Genomic DNA, 12,105 nt, shown 5'->3' with positions numbered 1-12,105 from the left:
TGCCAACTTTTTCTCCTCACTTGGTCCTTCTACTTTCAAAAAGGCATAGCTCTTCCCCATCTTGAAATACCTTTTGCTAAATCTTTCTACCAGCAGTTTTCATCCTTTCACTGCTGTGCTGCTGACATGAGTGGTTCTCTACCTGTCACTTTTCCCCACCTCCCACAGTCCCTGAAAGCTGGCACATAGTTTATGCCTCAGCGTTGTTATAAATACCAAGTATTCATCACTGCTAACTAAGTCCATTGACCCTTCCTTCCTCCTTGGTTTTATTCCTACTGCTCTACACAGTTGATGCTTTGATACCTTTTTTGCAATTTTAATCATCCTTGGTTTCTGTTGCATGATATCACCCTGCTTCTTGTCTGATCGCTATGACAACTCCATTCCTTTACTCCTATTTCTCAAGGCTTAATCTTAAATGCCAAGTTTCTCCGCATCCCTCCCCCATTTTTTTCTCATTGATCATTTACTTATGGTCCTGACATCTTTGTTTTTACTGCCAGTGTTTTGATTCTGTTTTATAGTATCAGATTAGTAAAAATAAAAATATCATAATCAGTTAACACCAAGTGCTGGTGAAGAGGTGGGAAAATGGAATGCTTACACATTTCTGGTGGTAGTGTAAGTTGGAATAACCAGTTTGCTTTATTATGATTATTTTACAGTAAATTAAAAAACTTTTATTTTTTTAGCATACTTGGGTCAGTGAATTTGTTAAATATCTACTGGAATAGCTACCTCTCTTTTTTGTCCTATTTCTTTGTGTCCTTTGTTTTGTGTTCCTATTTGCCTAGGGTTGCTATATGCTGGAGACAAACTAGTGGAAGTGAATGGAGTTTCAGTTGAGGGACTGGACCCTGAACAAGTGATCCATATTCTGGTAACAGTCTTCTCTTTGCTTTTTTGTTCATGACTTGGTGAAATTCCAAGGCTGCACTAGGACTACAAAGCTCATGTGTGTGCATTGTAATGTGACAGTGATTTGGGTTCTCCTGACAGCATCCTATTTCCTAGCCCCCAGACCTGTCTGTCACCATGCAGTGTGGTGACCTTCCTCCTCTGCTCCTCCAGAAGTTTCCCCAGCTGGAAAACTTCCCTCCCCAAGCTGTTCTTTCAGCCTCAGGGAGAATGCCAGGTCCCCCAGCTCAGCTCCCTCATCACCTGGGTTGCTCCATTGAAAACTGAGCCCAGGGTGGGCAAAGTGAGGCTTTAGAGAAGCTTCAGAGGAGAGCCTGAGCCTGAGCAAACCACCCCTTGTTCCCCTAATGTATCAATATAGCTGAAATCTGTCCAGGCACCTTAGCTCATACTTGTAATTCTAGTACTCTGGGAGACTCAGGTGGGTGGATCGTCTGGGCTCAGGAGTTTGAGACCAATTTAAGCGAGAGTGAAACCCTGTCTCTTCTAAAAAATAGAAAAACTAGCTAGGCCTAGTGGCAGGTGTGGTTAGTCCTAGCTACTCAGGAGGCTGAGGAAGAGAATCACGTGAGTCCCAGAGTTTGAGGTTGCTGTGAGCTATAACACCAAGGCACTCTAGCCTAGGACAACAGAGTGAGACTCTGCCTCAAAACAAAACAAACAAACAAAAAATTCAGCTTAAATCTGTTTAACATCTTCCTTGAGCACAGCTTTGGGGGAAGAAAGTAGTCATCAGATGGCAGCTTATATGGAGGGAGAGATCCTTAGTGGCTCTGCCACTGTTCCTTGGTGGCTGGAGCTAGGGATTTATAACCTGATTATACAAGACTTAGGCTTGCTCAGGTTCCCATTTCTACCCCTCAGATCATTCACTGAATCACAGTTCAGTTGTTAATAGCCATAGCAACATGCCCTCCACCTGTCTATACCCATGCTCATCCCGAGTGTGGAGCCTGAGGTTGATCTCTATATGTTATGTAGACTAGAGGTTCTCAAACTGGGCCTCTAAGGGAACTTGAGGTTTTCACAATGATGGCTTAGAGACTGAGGTAAGGGGTTGTACATACTATAAGGAGTATAGCAAGCACCTCAGTATTTCGCAAGCCACTAATGCAAGATTCCGTGTGTTATGCAAGGTGCTACAAAGACAGCTTGAGGGACTGTGAGTCACAGACATGCCCGCCCCTACTTCAGTCCCCCCTTCTGGTGTCAGTTGTCGCGTTGCCAAGACAGTGGGATTGTGAAATTCCTAAGAGTGAGAATAGGGTCTTGTTAATTTCTAGATCATTACTGCCTGTCACAGTGTATGTAACAGGGGATTCTACCTTTCTCTTAGGCTGGTGGATTCTTTGTCTCCCCCTTCACTCTGAGGACTCTTCATTGCCACTGTTAGTTTGGAAATTTGTCAGTTCTCCCAGAAAATTGGATCCTCTCTTCTTCCCATCAGGGTTACCTTGTACAGAAACACGTTCAGTAAATGCTTTTTGCATAATTAGTGAGGAAGGAAAGCTAGAGAGAGAGCTCTCATCTCTTCCCCAGGGCCTGTGGGAAGAAGACCTTGCTAGGTGGTATTTCTATTGGCAGTGAGGTGGAAGGTTCCTGGAAGAGGCCACCTCAGTGTATATTTTATCAGACCAGTTACTGCAGAGTCCCCCAACAGGGCAGAAGCAGAGATACATTGCTTCTTAATTTTAATTTCTAGGTGGTGACAAGTAGCTGTTGAACCCTATGGAAGTCTCTGTAGGGGATGTCAGCATTGGACCTGGACAGGTTCAGTTGTAACCCCATCTACCAAGCCCCAGTAACCCTATTAGTTCTGGGATATGTCATCTGTGTCCCTTTGTCATTTCCTAGACCATGTCTCGAGACACAATCATGTTCAAGGTGGTTCCAGTTTCTGACCCTCCTGTGAATAACCAGAAGACGGTAAGAATTTACTGAGTCTTCAATCTCACATACAGTATCCCCATATGACAATAAAAATGACTAAATGATACTATCCTCTACACTTACCCTGTGTTGGACACATGTTCAATACTGTGCTGATGACCTGAAAGGCAAAATGAGTAAATGAATAAGGGAAAAGCAGGTGGAATACTAAGATGTCAAGAAACAACATCAAAAATAGTGACAATCTGAGCAAAAACTTCTCAGAGCTAAGAGATTCTATTCCTAAAGACACTTTTTTTTTTTTTCATGGCACTTAGATTCAGTTCAGGAAGCAAGTTGTCTTTTTTGGTGAGAGTGGAGAGTAAAGACTGGAACAGTAGAGAAGTGGGAGAAATGGTCTTGAGTAGTGACAGCCCATGGCTAGGGTTCCTCTGCTGGCATCATTATGCACCTTCTGATTGCACCATTATGCACCTGTTGTCAGGTGTACGTTCGTGCCATGACTGAATACTGGCCCCAGGAGGATCCCAACATCCCCTGCATGGACGCTGGATTGCCTTTCCAGAAGGGGGACATCCTCCAGATTGTGGACCAGAATGATGCCCTCTGGTGGCAGGCCCGGAAAATCTCAGATCTTGCTACCTGTGCTGGGTTAATACCTTCTAAACAACTTCTAAAGAGGTAAGAAAAGTCATCACTCTTGGACTCAGGCCTGGGCCATCAGGAAATAAAATGTTTTCTCAGGCTTCTGTTACTATGAGATGAGATGAAGGAGAGGAACAAATGAATGGATGAACATACACAAACTGATTTATAAATCCTAATGTCAACTTGCTGATATACCCTAAGCATCTTAAATGCCACAGGGACCTGAATAACTGTATCAGCTAGAAAAGAGAGAAAAGAGTTTGGAAAACTAAATTAAATTTAAAAGTGCTATTGTCTGAATGTTTATATCTCCTGTCAAATCCATGTGGTGAAACCTAATTCCCAATGCAATACTATGAAGAAGTGGGGCCTTTAAGAGGGCTCTGTCCTTATGAATTGGATTTCTGCCCTTATAAAAGAAGCCCACAGGAGCTTGTTTGACCCTTCTACCATATGAGGACGCAGCTAGAAGTTGCTGTCTCTGAAGTAGAGAATGCACCCTCACCTCACCCGCACCTTGATAATATTCAAATCTGCTAGCATCTTGATCTTAGACTTCCCAGCTTCCAGAACTGTGAGAAGTAAATTTCTGTTGTTTATAAACTATTAAAAAACTCCAGATATTTTGTTACAGCAGCCCAAACAGATTAAGGTAAAAAAGCTGTAATCTTATTGCTCTTTCAAGGCTGAGTTGAGATTTCAGAATCTCAACCCACCACACTTGCCTTAGTCTACTGAGGTCTGCTGAGATCACAGAGGGTGAAGATAGGAAGAAGAGTCCAAGCCTCCACCAATGTTAAGAGATCAAAAAGAAGAAAAAGACCAGCAAAGGATGTTGAGAAGGAATGACCAATGAGGCAGGATGAAAATCAAATCTATTCAGTGTCCTTATGAACTACATCGACTTCTACTAAGAGGGTCAAGGATTGACCATTAGATTAAGCAATATGAAGGTTGCTGGTGATCTTGGAAAAAGCGATCTCAGTGGAGGGATAGAGCCAAAAATCCTTATTAGAGTGGGATTTGAAAAAATTGATGATAGTAAGGTGGTAAACTCTCTGAGACATTTTGGTACAAGTAGAGCAATGGAAAAATAGCTAGGGGGAAAAGTGGAACAACATGAGAGAAATTTTTAGATCAGGTAAATCATGCTGGTGGGAATAATATAGTGAGAGGGAAATTTTTTATGATACAGGAGAAAGAGAAGAGAATTGCTGTTGTTGATGCCCATGAGCAGGTGGAAGGACACAGTCGGGTTGGCCCGATGTAGAACCACAAGAAGTTCACCCTTAGCAAGAGTAGCAGGAGGGAAGTTCACAGGCACCCTGAGGGTAGAGGATATGGTGGGAGCCTATGGGTGTTCTCTTCCAGCTTCTGTTATTTTCTTAGTGAAATGAGAAGCAATGCCGTAAACTGAGAGTAGGGTGGGTAAGGAGGTGTCAGGAAGGCTTGAAAATTCCCGCAAGAGCTGGAAAGCAAATGGGTTAGGTAAATAAATATAGGACGATCAGCATTAAGGGTCTCCTTAAGTTATAGGTCATGGATGTGAAGTGACTCTGGGTACAGGTCCAAATTAGATAGAGGGTTGGATTTAACAGCAAATCAAGAGAGGGCTAAGGAAGTGATTATGAGGATGGACCATGCCATTTAATCTGTTAAGAAGAGAGACAAAGAAGTGAAGCAGGAAAGGATCAGTGAGAAGGAGGTAAGATCAAGGAATGATAGGTCCTGGGGGGTGGGAAGAAGAGAGCAGTTGGTGGGAGAAAGGGATGCTAGAAATTGAAATTAAGGAGAGACGGCAGTATGACAGTGGGAGGCAGTGGCTGAGAGAGGGTGAGGGAAAGGTCACTGGAAAAGAGGAGGTCAAGCGCTAGAGGGGCCCAAATAGAAGAGGCATCTGTGTGTTGCTGAAATCATCGAGAATTAAATTGAGTAACGTTGAGAGTGCAGAAGTGAGCAGAAGTGACCTGGTGATGGCGTCCTACAGAGTGGCAGGATAACATTCAAAGCTGGGGGCTCCTCAGGAAGAGGGAGAATGACCTGGAAGTGGCAATAAGAAGCAGGGACACGCATCCCACTTCCAGGCACCATAGGACGAGGGCGTGTGCAGGGGTGCGCTGTAGCCCTCTGTGGCATCTCTCTCACATCCACGTCCAGAGAAGGCAGAGTGGTGGCTTGAAATCAGCCCCAGTGAGAGTTTGGACACTACGGAAATCACCAACAGCTGAGTCAGTGCTCCCTTCCCCGGGGCTGGCTCACCAGCACATGCTGGGAGTGGGAGAGGAAACGGTCACCTCTTGAAAGCTGCGGGCAGGGACCTCAGGGAGGGCCAAGTTTCAGGGAGAGCAGGAAGGTGAGCGGCTCAAAGAAGAGGAAGGTGAGCGGCTCAAAGAAGAGGCTACGGTCTGAGGGTTTCTGAGGGTTTGCCGAGGCTTTGCCCTGTGATCCAGAGGTGTGTGGAAGGGTTCAGGGAGAGGTGGCCAGGGCCTTATAGGGATTAAAGTTCAGGGATAAAGGATGACCTGAGCTTGGGGACTGAAGGACATGAACAGGGGTAAAGTCTAATGAGATTAGTCCTCAAGGTTTCAGGGCAGAAAGTGGTGAGGAGGCTCAGGTGGTGGTCTTGAACACACAGAATATGGGTTTATTGGGTTAGGAACAAATAAAGGACAGTAGAAAGTTGTCATGCTGCTTTTAGTGCTTGCTACATGCAAATATAATATGAAAATAAGAACTGACACAGTTTCATTTAGGAGCACTATGTCAACAGCAGAGTCCACACAAATGTCTTATCAGAGAGAATGAGAGAAGGTACTTCATGTTCCCCTGATTCTCAGTCAGAAAACCAGGAGGGCCCTTACAGGACTGGAAGAGAATTTTTGAAATCAAATCCATTGTCACATCTTTGCAAGAGGTCTGCTCAGAGGACAGGCTGAAAGTCACTTAATCTCTCAGAGCCTCGATAAATGAGGCTTTTGATATCTGCAAGTAATTTTTCTCACTTCCTAGGTAAACTTCACTGTGAATAAAGATTAGTGGGGGCAGGGATATTGTTAAAATACAGATTCCTGGGCCCTACTGCCAGAGAATCTGATTCAGTAGATCATGGACACAGCCCAGGAACCTGCAGCGTATCTAAGCACCTCAGGCACTTCCAATAAGTGTATGAAGAGCAACATTATACTAAGGAACAGTGGATGGCCAGATAAAACACTTCTGTGCTCTTTATAAGATGATAGATCTTTGAATCAAAGTAGCTGGGAGAGTTGTTTTGTTTTTTAACTTTCTACAGGTAGAATGTCATATCTGATTTCAGGGGAGTGTGAAAGAATGGAGAGAAAGGCCTCTTCTAAAAGGGCATCTTAATGGAGAGAAACATTCATCTGAAGGAGTGCAGAATAACCCTACATGAACTTGGGGAGTCAGAGGTTGATGGTTTGTGCTGAAGTAGCAAATATTTTTGGCAAGTAGATATGACTTGGGTGTGAGGTGAAGACATACAGGACATCGTTTGCGAGAATGAAGAACCAGGAGCTCCCAGAGGAGACAGGTGGGGTGGGAGGGTGGGATGTGAGGGGGTGCAGGGGTGAAGCCTAAGGAGGGAGATGAGAGGTACAGATAGAGAGACAGGCAGAGAGATCAGATTGCAGGTGAACTAACCAGGCAGTGGCCGGGGAAAGTGCGCAAGGCTAAAGATCAGGAACCAGACACTTAGTGGGCCCTCATCTAAGTAGAAATCAAGAACCCAGGCGCCCACCCTAGATGTACTGTGAATTAAAGTACCGTAATTATGCAGAGGATGTTTCTGGAAGAGTACACAAGAAATTAGGCAGATGGGAGGGAAGAAGCCTTACTAATTTATATTGTTAAAATTTTTACTATTTACCTGTGTTATTGCTTCAAATAATGAATCAGAATGCCTTGCATGTCTATGCTAATTAAGAATCGAAAGCAAGGTTATACACATTATTCAGTCCTCAAAATACCTTCAATGTGCACTGAGCTCCATTGCATAAATGGGAAACTAAGTTTCAGAAGTGAAGAGATTTGTGTAAGATCTTAAGGAAGGGAAGCAAGACTGGAACCCGGGTCTATTACAGCCTGGTCTATCACTTTCAGATTATATCTTGAATGTGTCATGCTGCCAACTGTTGAGCCTCACCACTGTGCCTTTGACTTCCTTGAATCTGTTTACTTATTTCTTTTTTTTTTTTTGTAGAGACAGAGTCTCACTGTACCGCCCTCGGGTAGAGTGCCGTGGCGTCACACGGCTCACAGCAACCTCTAACTCTCGGGCTTACGCGGTTCTCTTGCCTCAGCCTCCCTGTTTCCTTATTTCTGAAGTGAAGAAAATGGACTGACTTGATCCTCCTTTTGGCAGAGTGTCATGTCATCATAGCTCATAGCAACCTCAAATTCTGGGGCTCAAGGGTTCAGCCTCAGCCTCAGCCTCCCAAGTAGCTGGGACTACAGGTGCCTGCCACTACATGTGGCTAGTTTTTCTATTTTTAGTAGAGATGGGGTCTCACTCTTACTCAGGCTGGTCTTGAACTCCTGAGCTCAATCCACCCGCCTTGGTCTCCCAGAGTGCGAGGATTATAGGCCTGGCCAACTTGATCTTTCTTCAACCCTAATGTGAATGAGAATTTTTACTCTTTTCTTTTTTTGTTTTTTGATCAACATAATCTAAGTGTGCAGGGAAAGTTTAAGCATAGGTTCAAGTGTATGTGAGATTAAAAAAAAAAGGTTGAAAAACACTGCCCTAGAGAATCAGAGGCTGGAGACCTGGGGGCCCAGAAATCTGCATTTTTAACATCTCAGATGCCCTCCAAAGTTTGAGAGATCAACTAGATTAGTGCTTTGCAAACTTCATTGTGCATGTGACTTTCCTGGGGTCTATAAAAAAGATTCCATCTAATTTGTAAGGTTTGAGGTGAGGACTGAGATTCTGCATTTCTCAAAAGACTCCCAGGTGAAGCTGATGCTCCAGGTGGAAACCACAATTTGAGTAGCAAAGGACAGAAGATCTCAAGATCTTCTATTGCTCTAAACTTCATAGTGGTGAATAAGAGAGAAAGAAAAGCAATTTTGCTTAGAAAGTTGCTTTGAAGCAGGCAAGGAAAGGAATTATTGTGGGGGGATCCAGGGGAAGAGGAACAAGTCAACAGAGATTTCAGGTGCCAAGAAAGGTGAGGCCTTGCCCGGGAGCCCAGGAAGGTGCCAAGATCACGAGAGGAGCTGAGCATCTAAAGGAGCTGTAGAGACTTGAATAGTCTCAGCGGGAAACCTGAGTATATTATGAGAATTCTAACGAGACCACTGAGACGGACTGCCATGGTCAAAGGCAAATTACCATAGGTCATTGACTCAAAATCCATGCACTTCAACTTGTAGTCATGGGCCAGACTGTCACTCTGTACTCCAAAAAGAGCCTGCGAAGCAGAGAAAGTGATGAAAAAGGCTATGTGTTTGGGAAATGTGGCTTACGATGTCTTTGGAGCAGAAATCACCCTTTTTTCTTGGATGAAGGCAGCAGAATTCTAGATGACATTCTTTTTTGTGGTTATCCAGGGTCTTTGTTACCTGGATTAACCTGGTCGTTTTGGGTTTTTTTTCTCACAGTGTATTTCTTTTTTGTATAGGAAACAAAGGGAATTCTGGTGGTCTCAGCCATACCAGCCTCATACCTGCCTCAAATCAACCAAATGTGAGTATGTGGCTGACTCAAATACAACACGCGTACGTCCTGAGAAGCCTGCTCCCTATCTCCCGGGGCTGGATCTCCCTTCTGCCCCCACATAATCTCCCTGGCAGCCAGCCATTTGAAGTCCTACCAAAGACATTCATTCCTTGGGATTTAGAAGAGTTTTCAGTGTATGAAGATGCAAATGCTCTTGTGTTGGCAACATGTTAAGCCATCCCTCCCTAACTTAGAGTCCTCCATAATCCCTGCGGCTCATATATGCACTATGCAGAGACTGGCAAAGAAGGCCGCACAGCCACACGAGCCTGCACTTGGGTTCTATCAGTTTAGAGGGCTTAATTTTCACTCTGTTCAGAAGCACGGAATGACAATCGTGTGTGCCTTTGAAGAATAAATATGGGACTCAACTATTACTGAATTAGCACAGTTTGATTGTTAGACAAAATTATTCGATTGCAGTGGGGTTGGTTAATAAAGGGCGCCACGGTGATAAATGCTTATCTACTCCTTACTGCCTTAGAAAGGCTATTAGAGCTTTCAGAGCCCAGCTGGAAACAGCTGAGTAAGGGCCTTCCAAAATGGCCTGCAGGAAAACTCTGGAAAGGAGTTAAGGAAGGGGACAGGGCAATAGGGAAGTGAGGGGACACAGAGAGGAGCCTGGAAGGGCACTAAAGTAGATGGCAGTGCCAATTGTACAGATTTGCCCATGGCAAGTCCTCTTTCACATTATTTTTCACTTCTCTAAGCTGAAAATTATTTTCCTTTTATTTTCCTATTGAAAAAATATGATGGGCTGAGCACGTTGGCTCATGCCTATAATTCTAGCAGTCAGGGAGGTGAGCCAGAAGGATCATTTGAGCTGAGGAGTTTGAGACCAGACTGAGCAAGAGCAAGACCTGATCTCCACAAAAAATAGAAAAATTAGCTGGGTGTCGTGGCAGGCACCTGTAGTCCCATCTACTGGGGAAGCGGAGGCAGGAAAATTGCTTGAAACCAGGAATTCAAGGTTTCTGTGAGCTAGGCTAATGCTAGGACACTCTAGCCCGGGTAACAGAGTGAGACTCTGTTTCAAAAAAAAGAAAGAAAGAAAGGAAAGAAAAGATATAATAACAACTATAAAGACTTTTTTTTTTTTTTTTTTGTAGAGACAGAGTCTCACTGTACCGTCCTCGGGTAGAGTGCCGTGGCATCACACGGCTCACAGCAACCTCTAACTCTTGGGCTTACGCGATTCTCTTGCCTCATTCTCCCAAGCAGCTGGGACTACAGGCACCCACCACAATGCCTGGCTATTTTTTTGTTGCAGTTTGGCCAGGGCTGGGTTTGAACCCACCACCCTCAGTATATGGGGCCGGTGCCCTACTCACTGAGCCACAGGTGCCGCCTTATAAAGACATTTTTTGAAAGAAGAAAACTCGCTGGGCGCGGTAGCTCACGCCTGTAATCCCAGCACTGTGGGAGGCTGAGGAGGGAGAATCGCTTGAGTTCAGGAGTTCGAGACTCGCCTGAGCGACAGTAAGACCCCGACTCATGAAAAAAATGGAAAAACCCAGCCGGGTGGCGCCGCCGCGAGCGCCTGTAATCCCAGCGGCTTCCAGAGGCTGAGGCAGCGGGGTGCCCGCAGCCCGAGTCTGAGGTTGTAGTGAGCTACCACGCCCACTGCACTCTGCTCAGGGGCATAGGGTGGGACCCTGTCTCAACAAAAAAAAAAAAAAAAAAGAAGAAGAAGAAAACTCTATTCCTTCTGATTGACAATTGACAATATTTTTGTATTATCTTTAAGTTATGAATGAATACATAATTTAAAAGGTTGTAATAACAGCTACAATATCACTTTTTAAAAAACTTATAAGCAACGTTTTTCATGACATAATTTTCATAATGATATTTTAGTTATTTCTCTGATGTTTTAAAAAAGTCTTCTTTCGGTAGTAAACTAGATTAAAAGAATTCTTTATTTTCCTATCTCATTTATGAAAGGCACATGGAAATGCTAATTAGAACTTCTAAGCAGCATCTGATAACTATGGGTGGTATGACCACTGGTTGACATTTAATTTGCTCATGCAGCCAACTATGATTTATATTAGACTCTGGAAAAGTCCATGCTGAAAATAGTTTGTATCACCTTATGATTTTTTATTTTTGTTTTTTGGCAGTTTTTGGCCAGGGCTGGGTTTGAACTTACCACCTCCTGCATATGGGACCGGCGCCCTACTCCTTTGAGCCACAGGTGCCACCCTACATTGCCTTACTGTTATCCTTACAAATCCCTAAATCCAGGAGCCCTGGGTTGGAACTTGAAGGGTCCCTTCTCACAGGGAATGCTTCTGATGGTGCATAATCATTTTCTAAACCACTAAATCATTGTTTTGAACAACAATTGGAGATGATGCTGCAAAAAGCATAATTTTAAAGTTTTGGCTCTGTTTTAACCTTACTATAGGGAAAAAACTTAGCTGGCATAGGCAGCTAAGAGTTAGAGGCAATTTTATGAATCAAGAGTTACTGAACATTCTAGGCCTATGTTAGTTTGCAGATGGTTACTAAAAAGTTGTTTACTGGCCAGGCACAGTGGCTCATGCCTGTAATCCTAGCACTCTGGGAGGCCAAGGCAAGTGGACTGCTTGAGTTCAGGCATTCAAGACCAGCCTGAGCAAGAGCAAGACCCCATCTCTAAAAATAGCTGGGTGTTTTGGCGGGCGCCTGTATTCCCAGCTACTCAGGAGGCTGAGGCAAGAGGATTGCTCAAACCCAAGAATTTGAGCTTGCTGTGAGCTATGATGATGCCACAGCATTCTACTCAGGGCAACAGAGTGAGATTCTGTCTCAAAACAAACAAACAAACAAACAAAACAAACAAAAATGACAAGAACAAAAAAAGCCCCAAATACCAAAAACCAAAAGGTTGTTTACTGGAGATGCACATATATTCGTCATCC

At 44.1% G+C, this 12,105-nt stretch overlaps 1 protein-coding gene across 1 annotated transcript in view; it reads left to right on the top strand.

Annotated features, from left to right (window-relative positions):
* MPP4 (MAGUK p55 scaffold protein 4) overlaps positions 1–12,105 on the top strand; it is a 48,434-nt gene that overhangs the window by 11,855 nt on the left and 24,474 nt on the right. The window contains exons 7-10 of the mRNA XM_053597880.1: positions 798–883; positions 2,776–2,847; positions 3,296–3,492; positions 9,102–9,166. Coding sequence (XP_053453855.1) covers positions 798–883; positions 2,776–2,847; positions 3,296–3,492; positions 9,102–9,166 — 420 coding nt within the window. The remainder of the gene's footprint in view (positions 1–797; positions 884–2,775; positions 2,848–3,295; positions 3,493–9,101; positions 9,167–12,105) is intronic.

Source organism: Nycticebus coucang, chromosome 7 (genome assembly GCF_027406575.1).
Source record: "Nycticebus coucang isolate mNycCou1 chromosome 7, mNycCou1.pri, whole genome shotgun sequence".
Lineage (NCBI taxonomy): Eukaryota > Metazoa > Chordata > Mammalia > Primates > Lorisidae > Nycticebus > Nycticebus coucang.
This window is presented reverse-complemented; position numbering and strand designations above follow the sequence as displayed.